The following is a 13,796-nucleotide window of genomic DNA, read 5'->3' on the forward strand; positions in this document are numbered from 1 at the left end:
CTGCTACCGGAGTTTTTGTTATGTTTGAAGATTTTGACCACTGATTTGCGATCACAGCCACAGGAGAGTCACCTGGCATCTTCGACCTGATTTTGGTCCGTTGAGAGACACTGATATGCTGAAATAAGGCGAGTTGGAAGAGCCGTTAGCCTCAAGCCAACGACGCCTACCGCAATTCAAAGCGGTTGCCTAGAAACCAAAAGTTACGGCGAGTTTATCGATGTTTTAAAGTGCTTCCGACGACGCAGAGTGATATAAGTTGACAGGTTGACACCTCAGATTGATCTCTGAACGGCGCAAGGTACGAAATTGTTGAAACAAACAAGTTAAAAGTACCACTAGTCGCTAAAGAAGCAACTGCCGTTTGAGACACAAGAGGCACTGACGTCAGCGACCTGCCGCGATGCCAAAAGCTAAAGGGAAAACTGAAATCCCGAAATGTTCGGTGTCCGCTGACACAGGACATAAGGGGGAGCAAGATTTGAGGTTGGACACAGGACATGAAGAGAGTCAAGATGGGATACTACAAAAACTAATCCATGAATTTGGAAAAGTGGAATAAGCAATGAGAGAATTTACAGAAGAAATGAAAGAAGATCTGAGAAAAGTAACAACAAAATACAAACAAGATCTGAAAAGTCTGCAGGAAAATATAGAAAGTCTGCAAACTCAGAATAACAACATAAGAAAGGACTGTAGAATATCATAGATGAAATGGATCGGGATAAACGAAGGAAAGATATTGTGACAGGGCACCGAATTAAACCAAGATCCTATGCGAAAGCTGTGAATAATGGAGGTGAACCAGATGAATTGGATATTGTCTCAGCAGAACAGCAAGTGGTCAACTTTCTGCAATCAAAGAAAATTGAAATCGACATTCGTCGGCGATCACTCGAAGCGAGTATGATAGTCCTCCTGTTAGTTGGTCTGGTCATCTGTGGGTCCTCAGGTGGCTGTAGAGGCCAATCCGTGATCCACAGACTATTGCAGTGGGGGCATATGTGCGTGATTGCTGTGGTGGTTGTGGTGGTGGTCTGAGGAGCTGTTTTGGAAGTGGATCTCTCCTTTCTTTGTTGCCTCTTGGTTTCTGCGGCACGGTGGAGGTCCTTTTCTAATTGTGCTGTGCCTTCATGGACCATCCTGCTCCACAAATCCCTCTGGTGGGCAGCCTTCTCCCAGGTGTTGAGTATGAAGCAGCATTTCCTCAGGTGGATTTTGAGGTTATCTTTATACCGCTTCTTCTGCCCCTCTTGGGTGCATTGGCCTTCCGTCAGTTGTCCGTACAACATCTGTTTCGGAAGGCGACTGTCTGGCATGCGTATTACATGGCCTGTCCATCGTAGCTGGTGCCGAATGACAGTTGTAGTGATGCTGGGCATGTTAGCTTCTTTCAGAACACTAATGTTGGTATGCTAGCTGATCCTGAGGATCTTGCAGAGACATCGCTGGTGGTACTGCTCCAGAGCCTTCAGGTGTCTGCTGTAGGTGGTCCAGCTATCAGCCCCGTAGAGCAGAGTGGGCAGAACTACACCTTGATAGACAAGAAGCTTGATGTTGGTCTGGATGACCCGATTCTCAAAAACTATTTTCCTGAGCTTAGCAAAAGCTGCGCTGGCACAACCTATGCGGTGGTGGATCTCGGCATCGATGACAGCTCTTGTTGAAAGAAGACTGCCAAGATAAGTGAAATGCTCCCCGTTTTACAAGATGTTGTTGTCCACATACATTTTTGGGGGGTGTGTCAGGGGCTGGTTAGTACAGGATCTGAGTCTTCTTTATGTTGATGTCAAGTCCCAGGAGTCGGTACGCTCTGGCAAAAGCATCCATGATGTTCTGGAAGTCCAACTCAGAATGAGCAACTAGAGCATTGTCATCTGCGTACTGAAGCTCTGTAATGGAGGATGTAAGCACCTTGCTTTTTGCCCTGAACCTACTCAGGTTGAAGAGCCCGCCGTCTGTCCTGTATATGAACTGGACTACCTCAGGTAGGTTTTGACTGGTGAGGTGAAGTATGGCTGAGATGAAGATAGCAAACAGGGTTGGTGCGATGATGCAGCCCTGCTTGACACCAGTGTCAACTTTGAAGGGAGCAGTTTCAGAGCCGCCATTTCCAACTACCGTTGCGGTCATGTCGTCGTGCAACAGACGCAAAATCTTCAAATACTTGTCTGGGCATCCGATCTTGGAGAGGGCACCCCAGAGGGCAGTTCTGTTCACAGAATCAAAGGCCTTTGTAAGGTCAATGAATGGCATGTATAGTGGCAGGTGTCTTTCCCGACGTTTCTCTTGCAGTTGACGAACTGCAAAAATCATGTCCGATGTTCCCCTAGCTGGACGAAAGCCACACTGGGACTCTTGGAGGATCTCTTCTGACAGTGGCAATAACCGGTTTGCCAAAATACGGGCCAGTATTTTTCCTGTTGTGGACAGGAGGGTGATGCCTCTGTAGTTGCCACAGTCCGCCTTATCTCCCTTCTTGAAGATGGTGACAATCAGGGCGTCCCTGGGTTCGAATGGGATTTCCCCCTTATCCCAGATTTTACCAATGAGGCTGTGGATGTAGCAAAAGAGTTTTGGTCCGCCTTGCTTTAATATTTCTGCTGGTATCCCATCTGGTCCGGAAGCCTTGTTGTTACCCAGTTTCCTGATGGCATCCTGGACCTCATTTTTGGTGGGAGGATCACCCAAGTGCTCCATGATGGGTCGCTGAGGAATCTGGTTGATGGTTTCCATTTCCACTGTGGAGTTCCGATTCAGGAGCTCTTGGAAGAAATTGAAATCGACATTAATACCATCGACACATGCATCCCACTGAATGGAAGAAACAACAGCGCCACTCCAGTCGTCCTCGTGAAACTCGTAAACAGAAAATCTAAAATGGCATTGCTGAAACAGGGAAAGAAGCTGAAGGGAACAATTGTGTACATGAATGAGCATTTCACAAAATGTAATGCTGGAATCGCCAAGAAAGCACGAGACTTGAAAAAGCAGGGAAAAATCCAGGGAACTTGGAGCGCCAACTGTAAAATCTACATCTAGCTGAATGGAAGTCCAGAAGCAAGAGTACTTGTTGTCCATGACATCAAGGACCTGGTAAAATATTAAAGTTGACACTGCTTCCACAACAACGATGATAATGGAGTCTGACAGAAAACAAATACCTAAATTCAACACCAGCACGACTATGTTCCAAGAGACCACTAAACAAGAAGACCTAGATTCAGGAGCGCATCCACCTACACTTATTGAGATTATTGAAACAACATCAAAGATTGTTGAACAAGAAAATATGGAACTAAAAAACTTCTGCAACAAAGATCACAAAAACCAGGATTTGGAAAATGACAGATCCAGATACAAACTTTTTCTCCCACATCAGTAATAATTGTTTTTATTATACAGATGAACTATATAATAGCAACATTAAATGTGATAACAAATTGTCAATTAATAGTTTTAATAGCAGAAGCTTGTATGCAAATTACAACAACATGAAGAACTTTTTGGAACACATCAATAAACCCTTCAAAGTGATAGCTGTCACAGAAACATGGATTGATGATAAAAAAGGAATACACTAAACTACAACAACAGAACCAACAAAAATGGAGGAGGAGTAGCTGTGTACGTGATGAAGAACCTGAACTACGAAGTAGTAAAAAACATGTAATTTGCTATAGATAATATCTTAAGAATGTATAACCATTGAAATATGTCAGGGAAAAAGCAAAAACATATTCATAAGTTGTATATATAGATCACCTAAATCAAGCATAGAAACATTTGAAGAATGGATCAAGGCAAATTACATGGACAATGGTCAAAATGTAATTTTCTTGTGGTGACTTTAATATTGACTTATTGAACCCTAACAAGTAAAAGTCTAATGTACAACATCAGTTTATATCCTAAAATCACAAAGCCAAGCAGAATCACAGGACACTGCGCCAGGCTTATTGATAATATTTTTACCAATGATTTTGATAATAACACTACTTATAACCGACGTTAGTGATCATCTGCCAGTTTTCACAATATATGATGGAAACTACAAGAAGAAAAACATGGAAGACAAAAATACATTTTGAATACTAAGCACAGAGAAGAGGATGATTGCTTTCAAAAATGAGCTAAAAAAGCAAAATTGGGACAAGGTGTACAATGAAAATGAGGTTGATGAAGCAAATTAACTTTTCTTAAACAAGTTCATAATACTTTATAATAAACATTGTCCATGGAAACAACTCAGTAGAAAGCAGAGAAAGAATAATCAACCATGGATGACAAAATGATTAAAAATGCTTGTAATAAGAAGAATACCAACACTAAATTGGCCCTTGTGCAGGGGTGGGCTATTAATTTTCACCGGGGGCTGCATAAGCAACCCGAGCACTGCTGGAGGGCCACACGACAATATTTCAATTAAATTTTGCTCAATATTATTTTTGATATACCGTAAAATAAATAATAATGATGATAATAATAATAATAATTAATAATAATAATAATAATTTAATTTAACCTAACTTAACTTTATACAAAAGCAGATTGCTTTTGATGGTCACTTTATCCTGCATTATCCAACATTTTTCCCCGTCAGATTTGGACAACAATCTGTTGTTAAAAATATTTTTTAATCATATTTATTTTATATTGTTTTTTATATTGGTTTTATATGTAATTGTTTTTTCTTTTTATTCAGTCATTGGTGGAGCTAAGGATAATATTTGATTATTGTTTTTAATATTGTTGTGCAGCACTTTGGAAACATTTTGTTGTTTAAATGTGCTATATAAATAAAGTGGATTGGATTGTCACACCTGCCAGCCTGTCCCATTTCAGTCCTAACATGTCCAAACACGCATTTACCTATGTGAACAAGTCATTACCTGTGGTTGTCTCTTTAATTGACTGCATGGCTGCCAGCTACTCCGTGATTTGAAAGTCTGCAGTTATCCCACGTAAGAAGAAGAGCAGCTGGGCGGTGTCACGTACATCACAGCTCTCATCCAAAGTTAGCGAAAAACAGTCCATACAGCGCAACAAAGTCCAATAAGCACTCCTTAATAAACTCTCCGTCAGAAAACGCCTTACTTTTTCTGGCGCTTTTGTGAGAAATGACGAAACTTGTCCTGATGGCTGCATCTCTGGGGGTGTGAAATATGGCAAAAAGTCCTTGTTGGGTTTGCAGTTTTACCATCAACGCATCGGCCTCCCTTGCGCGTGCTTCATCAGACAGATTCCGGTATTTTCCCTCGTGCTTCGTCGTGTGGTGGCGATTAAAATGATATTCTTTAAAGGCCTACTGAAATGATAATTTTTTATTTAAACGGGAATAGCAGATCCATTCTATGTGTCATACTTGATCATTTCGCGATATTGCCATATTTTTGCTGAAAGGATTTAGTAGAGAAAATCGACGATAAAGTTCGCAACTTTTGCTCGCTGATAAAAAAAAAGCCTTGCCTGTACCGGAAGTAGCGTGACGTCACAGGAGCTAGTATTCCTCACAATTCCCCATTGTTTACAATGGAGTGAGAGAGATTCGGACCGAGAAAGTGATGATTACCCCATTAATTTGAGCGAGGATGAAAGATTCGTAGATGAGGAACGTTACAGTGAACGACTTGAGAGGCAGTGATGGACGTATCTTTTTTCGCTCTGACCGTAACTTAGGTACAACATGGCTCATTGAATTCCACACTCTCCTTTTTTTATTGTGGATCACGGATTTGTATTTTAAACCACCTCGGATACTATATCCTCTTGAAAATGAGAGTCGAGAACGCGAAATGGACATTCAGTGCCTTTTATCTCCACGACAATACATCAGCGAAATGCTTTAGCTACGAGCTAACGTGATAGCATCGTGCTTTAACTGCATATAGAAACAAAAAAATAAACCCCTGACTGCAAGGATAGATAGAAAATCAACAATACTATTAAACCTTGGACATGTAAATACACGGTTAATGCTTTCCAGGCTGGCGAAGGTTAACAATGCTGTGCTAACGACGCCATTGAAGCTAACTTAGCAACTTAGCAACGGGACCTCACAGAGCTATGCTAAAAACATTAGCTCTCCACCTACGCCAGCCAGCCCTCATCTACTCATCAACACCCGTGCTCACCTGCGTTCCAGCGATCGGCAGAAGGACGAAGGACTTCACCCGATGCGTTTGGCGGCCCGGAGACGTAGGAAGTCAAGGTGAGGTCGGCGGCTAGCGCGGCTAGCGCTCCAACAAAGTCCTCCTGGTTGTGTTGCTGTAGTCCGCTGCTAGTACACCGATCCCACCTACAACTGTCTTCTTTGCAGCCTTCATTGTTCATTAAACAAATTGCAAAAGATGTCCAGAATACTGTGGAATTATGAAATGAAAACAGAGCTTTTTGTATAGGATTCTTCGGGTACCATAACTTCCGTTACTCTGACTTCGTCACGCGCATACGTCATCATACCGCGACGTTTCAGCCGGATATTTCCCGGGAAGTTTTAAATGTCACTTTATAAGTTAACCCGGCCGTATTGGCATGTGTTGCAATGTTAAGATTTCATCATTGATATATAAACTATCAGACTGCATGGTCGGTAGTAGTGGGTTTCAGTAGGCCTTTAAACACAGCAACCTGTGTACCACAAATTAAGCACACGGCTTTACCTTTCATTTCTGTGAAGAAATACTTGCCAGTCCGTGTCTTGTTGAAAACACGCCATTCGTCATCAACTTTTCTTTTTTTAGCGTCTCATCACTTGTCTCTATGCACCTTCACTCACAGGTTCCCCCCGGACATACGGCCACATTTCAAAATAAAAGCAGCACATTTGTATTGCACGCACGGCATAGATGTTTTTTAAACTTTATTTTGTAATTTGTGATTGCGCCATTCAATTCACTCACAATCGCACACGCGCATACGTCCACACGGAAGTAATACAAATAACGCTTTTCAAAACAAAAGCAGCACCGTTGTATTGCACACTCGACATAGATACTTTTTGAAATTTATTTTGTAATTTATGATTGGCCTCACGCGGGCCGGACAGGGATGCGCAAAGGGCCGGATGCGGCCCACGGGCCGGTGAATGCCCAGGTCTGCCGTAGTGTGTGAATGTGAGTGTGAATGTTGTCTGTCTATCTGTGTTGGCCCTGTGATGAGGTGGCGACTTGTCCAGGGTGTACCCCGCCTTCCGCCCGATTGCAGCTGAGATAGGCTCCAGCACCCCCCGCGACCCCGAAAGGGATAAGCGGTAGCAAATGGATGGATGGCATTATATAGAAAATTTATAACACAAAGAACTACAGAGGCAGAAAATAAGTACAAAATGTATAAACAAGCTAACTAACATACTACGAACATGTGGAAAAGAATATTACAGTCAATTATTAGACAGGAACAAAAACAATATGAGAGCAACATGGGGCATCCTCAATAGCATTATTAAAAATGGCACTAAGAGGGATTATCCCCAATACTTCTCAGACGGAAACAAAAATAATGACAACATAAAGGAAGTAGTTGAAAGCTTCAATATTTACTTTGTAAATATTGGACCAAAATTGGAAAAAAGGATTACAGACTCCGTTTCAATTGAGGACTATAATGATACCATAGAGAGAAATCCCAACTCAATGTTCCTCAATAATATGACAAAGGAGGAAATAGTTAAAATCGTGAAGAAATGCAAATCTAAGACTTCAACTGATTGTAACGGAATTGATATGGAAACGATAAAAAAGGTTATTGAAGAGATCTCAGGACCATTAATGTATATTAGTAACCTATCATTTCAAACAGGTAAATTCCCAAACTAAATGAAAATAGCTAAAGTTGCACCAATTTATAAGACTGGAGACAAACACTAATTTAAAAATTATAGACCTGTTTCTTTACTTCCACAATTTTCTAAAATCATTGACAAACTGTTCAATAACAGATTAGAAAGTTTCTCAAACAAAAATAGAATACTCACTGAGAACCAATATGGATACAAAGCTAATGTTTCAACTTTGATGGCTTTAATTGAAATTACAGAATAAATGACCAGTGCAATAGATTGCAAAAAAATGTGCGGTAGCAGTGTTGTGTTCAATAACAGATTAGAGAGTTTCTCAAACAAAAATAGAATACTCACTGAGAACCAATATGGATACAAAGCTAATGTTTCAACTTTGATGGCTTTAATTGAAATTACAGAATAAATGACCAGTGCAATAGATTGCAAAAAAATGTGCGGTAGCAGTGTTGATGGATCTAACTAAAGCATTTGACACAATTAATCACAATTTTTTTTTTTAGAATTTGTTGAAAGGACTAGTTGGTACAATCCCTGGGGACTCTGCATGGCAGGGGTATCCTCCTCCCTGAGCCAGGCTTGTACCTGGCTCAGGGAGTGTTGATGGATCTAACTAAAGCATTTGACACAATTAATCACAATATTTTAATCAAAAGACTAGAACGGTATGGCATCAAAGGGTTGGTCTTAAACTGGATTATAAGTTATTTAACGAACAGGAAACAATACGTGAAGCTAGGCGAACACACGTCTACAACGCTAAATATATCCTGTGGTGTACCTCAGGGATCAATACTAGGACAAAAATTGTTCAATCTCTATATAAATGACATTTGTAAAGTTACAAAAGATTTAAAGTTAGTATTATTTGCGGATGATACAACAGCGTTTTGTTCAGGAGAGAACACATAGAAGCTAATACAAATAATAACAGAAAAAATGAACAAATTAAAAAGATGGTTTGACAAAAACAGACTATCTTTGAATCTCAGTAAAACTAAAATAATGCTATTTAGTAACAGTAGAAGAGAAAGTCAAATACAAATAGACGAAATAGAAATTGAAAGCGTAAATGAAACCAAATTTCTAGGTATAATGATTGATGATAAATTGAACTGGAAATCTCATGTAAAAAATATACAATATAAAGTAGCAAGAAACACGTCAATAATGAATAAAGCAAAACATGTTCTAGACCAAAAATCACTCCATATTCTCTACTGCTTGCTAGTGTTACCATATCTGAGTTATTGTGTAGAAATATGGGAAAATAACTACAAAAGTACACTTCATTCATTAACGGTGTTACAAAAAAGATCAGTTAGAATAATACATCATGTTGAATATAGAAAACATACAAACCCCTTATTTATTGAATCAAAAATACTGAAATTCCACGACATACTGAATTTGCAAACAGTTTAAATTATACACAAAGCAAACTATAATCTGCTATCCAAGAATATACAACAATTCTTCTCAACGAAAAAGGAGAAAATAATCTTTGAGAAAAATGTAATTTAAAACTTTTGTATGCACGTACAACACTTAAGACCTTCAGTATATCAACATGTGGAATTCAATTATGGAATGGATTAAGCAAAGAAATCAAACAATGTACTAATATGATCCACTTCAAGAAACTCTTCAAACTTAAAGTGTTTACAAAGTACAAAGAAGAAGAACCATGATAAACATTCTGAAGTGCTGATATCAACCCAACCTAACCCCCCCGCCCCAACCCCCTCCACATCCCACCCCCCGTATTGTAAATAATGTAAATAATTAAATGTATATACTCTGATGATGATTAACTTGTGTGATGACTGTATTATGCTGATAGTATATATTTATACCATGAATTGATTAATGTGGACCCCAATTTAAACAAGTTGGAAAACTTATTCGGGTGTTACCATTTAGTGGTCAATTGTACGGAATATGTACTGTACTGTGCAATCTACTAATAAAAGTCTCAATCAATCAATCTCATCCATTCATTTTCAAGATAATCTTACTCATCTCACCATATGTAATATAACTTACTTCACCAATTATTATTATTTATGTATTTATTTATTTAGTTTTATTGTTGATACTCATGGAGTACATTGTGAATAAATTGAGAACAGGAATTGAACACAAGTTTTAACAACTGCTATGTAAAGGAAAAGGGGTAGGATTAAATAAGCTCTGCTTCTTCCTACTCCTTTTCGAACATGTTGAATAGAGGAACTGGAAATCATGTTGTATGCATGCATGTTCAAAATAACCTCAAACTCAACTCAATTCAACTTAACTCAAACACGGCGATGCATACATTCTGCTTTTGGGCCGTTTCTCTGCTAAGGGTGCAGAAAGACAGCATTTGGGGCAGATGAACAGGGACATGTAATATAAAATCTGTGATGAGAACGTCCTGGCCTCAGCCTAAACACTGAAGATGGGTTATAGACGGGTCTTGCTGCATGACACTGAAGATGGGTTATGGATGGGACTTGCTGCATGACAATGACTTCAAACACATGCACTGAAACAATGATGACAGTGCTGAGGGACAGTACAAGAGGACTACCTGGCCCTGAGTGTGTGCATAAAAGCCATTCATGATGTGCCCAACGTCAACATTCTACAAGTGCATTTATAATATTAAAATCTTAAAACCACCATTGCAAATACCTTTGCATAGATCAGTCTATACGTTGAAGACCCACTGCTACAAGATGGTGGCATTTCAAAGCCCCTTGTTCATAATGCTATATTTGTGCTTCTGGTTATATGCCTTTTGATTACCTTACAAAAGTTGACTAAACATTAACTATGGATTCATGGTAAAAGCTCACAAGGGTCCTTTGTTTTTGTTTTTCCATTTCCAGCATTTTTACTTTACTGTACCTGACTTGAAAGAACTTCCCAGGATACCAGAACATGTGAGTGTTTTCATTTTTATCAATTAAAAACCAAAACATGTACTTTCTCATATTAGACACATCCTTTATTTAACCAGGTGAACCTCTGTGAGATGAGAAATTTATTTTCCATGAGTGACTATTTTTGACTGAGATGACAGCATAACACAAAGTTTATATATATGTATATATATATATATATATGTATATGTATTATATATATATATATATATATTAGCCACCCATTGACAATCAATGGGTGGCTGACTAAATACTTTTTTGCCCCACTGTATATGTGTATATATATGTATATGTATATATATATATATATATATATATATATATTAGGGGTGTGGGAAAAAATCGATTCGAATTCGAATCGCGATTCTCACGTTGTGCGATTCAGAATCGATTCTCTTTTTTTTTTAAATCGATTTTTTTATTTATTTATTTTTTTTTAAGTTAATCAATCCAACAAAACAATACACAGCAATACCATAACAATGCAATCCAATTCCAAAACCAAACCCGACCCAGCAACACTCAGAACTGCAATAAACAGAGCAATTGAGAGGAGACACAAACACGACACAGAACAAACCAAAAGTAGTGAAACAAAAATGAATATTATCAACAACAGTATCAATATTAGTTACAATTTCAACACAGCAGTGATTAAAAATCCCTCATTGACATTATCATTAGACATTTATAAATTAAAAAAAAAAAGAACAATAGTGTCACAGTGGCTTACACTTGCATCGCATCTCATAAGCTTGACAACACACTGTGTCCAATATTTTCACAAAGATAAAATAAGTCATATTTTTGGTTCATTTAATAGTTAAAACTAATTTACATGATTGCAATCAGTTGATAAAACATTGTCCTTTACAATTATAAGCACTTTTTACAAAAATCTACTACTCTGCTTGCATGTCAGCAGACTGGGGTAGATCCTGCTGAAATCCTATGTATTGAATGAATAGAGAATCCTTTTGAATCTTGGCAAAAATCTTCGCCACACGATTATCAAATGTAATAGGAAAATTAATTCATACTGACCAAACTGGCTTCATGGAAGGTCAACAATCTTCAGACAATACAAGGAAATTGTTTAATGTTATTTACTATGCTAGAAGTCTCCCTTATCCCACAGCAGTATGTACTGTTGATGCGGAGAAGGCATTCGACCGCATAACCTGCTCATTTATGTTTTGCACATTACGTAAATTTGGATTTGGAGATAATTTTATACAATGGATTAAAATGCTTTATACAAGGCCCATGGCATCAGTCAAAACCAATAATCATATTTTAGAACCTTTTTCGTTAAAAAGAGGAGTAAAACAGGGATGTCCTGCATCTGGATTATTATTTAATTTGGTTATTGAACCCTTAGCTGCAAAAATAAGAAGTGAAAATAATATTCATGTTATAAAAATTGGCTCTCAGTATAATAAGCTATCGATGTATTGTGACGACATAATTCTCTACCTGTCACATGTTAACTCCTCTCTACACTATATCAATAATGTCATCACTGAATATGGCTGTTTATCAGGGTATAAAGTCAATTGGGACAAATGTGAAATATTACCACTTAACACTGCAAGAAATCACAAGTTCAGAACTCCAAAATTGGGTTTGGTTTTGAAATTGTATTGCATTATTATGGTATTGTTGTGTATTGTTTTCATTTAAAAAAAAAAAAAAAAAAAAAAAAAATCGTTTTTGAATCGAGAATCGTGTTGAATTAAAAAAAAAAATCGATTTTGAATCGAATTGTGACCCCAAGAATCGATTCTGAATCGAATCGTGGGACACCCAAAGATTCCCAGCCCTAATATATATATATATATATATATATATATATATATATATATATATATATATATATATATATATATATATATATATATATATATATATACACATATATATATATATATATATATATATATATACACATATATATATATATATATATATATATACACATTATATATATATATATTATATATATATATATATATATATATACACATTATATATATATATATATATATATATATATATATATATATATATATATATATATATATATATATATATATATATATATATATATATATAGATACTGTATATATAGATATAGATACATACATACATACAGGACAGGCCAAAAGTTTGGACACACCTTATTCAATGGGTCTTCTTTGTTTTCATGACTATTTACACTGTAGATTGTCACTGAAGGCATCAAAACTATGAATGAACACATGTACTTAACAAAAAAAGGTGAAATAACTGAAAACATGTTTTATATTCTAGTTTCTTCAAAATAGCCACACTTTGCTCTGATTACTGTTTTGCACATTCTTGGTATTCTCTCAAGGAGCTTCAAGAGGTAGTCACCTGAAATTGTTTTCACTTCACAGGTGTCATAGTTTTGATGCCTTCAGTGAAAATCTACAATGTAAATAGTCATGAAAATAAAGAAAACGCATTTAAATAAGAAGGTGTGTCCAAACGTTTGGCCTCTACTGTATATACAAAACCCAAAACCAGTGAAGTTGGCACGTTGTGTAAATCATAAATAAAAACAGAATACAATGATTTACAAATCCTTTTCAACCTATATTCAATTGAATAGACTGCAAAGACAAGATACTTAACAATTGAACTGGTAAACTTTGTTATTTTTTGCAAATATTAGCTCATTTGGAATTTGATGCCTGCAACATGTTTAGAAAAAGCTGGCACAAGTCGCAAAAAGGACTGAGAAAGTTGAGGAATGCTCATCAAACACTTATTTGGAACATCCAACAAGTCAACAGGCTAATTGGGAACAGGTGGATGCCATGATTTGGTTCTATGAAATGCTCAGTCATTCACAAACAAGGATGGGGCGAGGGTCACCACTTTGTGAACAAATGTGTGAGCAAAGTGTCGAACAGTTTAAGAACAACAATTCTCAACGAGCTATTGCAAGGAATTTAGGGATTTCACCATCTACGGTCCGTAATATCATCAAAAGGTTCAGAGAATCTGGAGAAATCACTGCACGTAAGCGACAAGGCCGAACA

General features: G+C 37.4%; 1 protein-coding gene across 1 annotated transcript in view; it reads left to right on the forward strand.

The window, feature by feature from the left end:
* dennd1a (DENN/MADD domain containing 1A) overlaps window positions 1-13,796 on the forward strand; it is a 128,878-nt gene that overhangs the window by 30,356 nt on the left and 84,726 nt on the right. The window contains exon 8 of the mRNA XM_062031063.1: window positions 10,675-10,728. Coding sequence (XP_061887047.1) covers window positions 10,675-10,728 — 54 coding nt within the window. The remainder of the gene's footprint in view (window positions 1-10,674; window positions 10,729-13,796) is intronic.

This window comes from Entelurus aequoreus, linkage group LG21 (assembly GCF_033978785.1).
Source record: "Entelurus aequoreus isolate RoL-2023_Sb linkage group LG21, RoL_Eaeq_v1.1, whole genome shotgun sequence".
Classification (NCBI taxonomy): Eukaryota; Metazoa; Chordata; class Actinopteri; order Syngnathiformes; family Syngnathidae; genus Entelurus; species Entelurus aequoreus.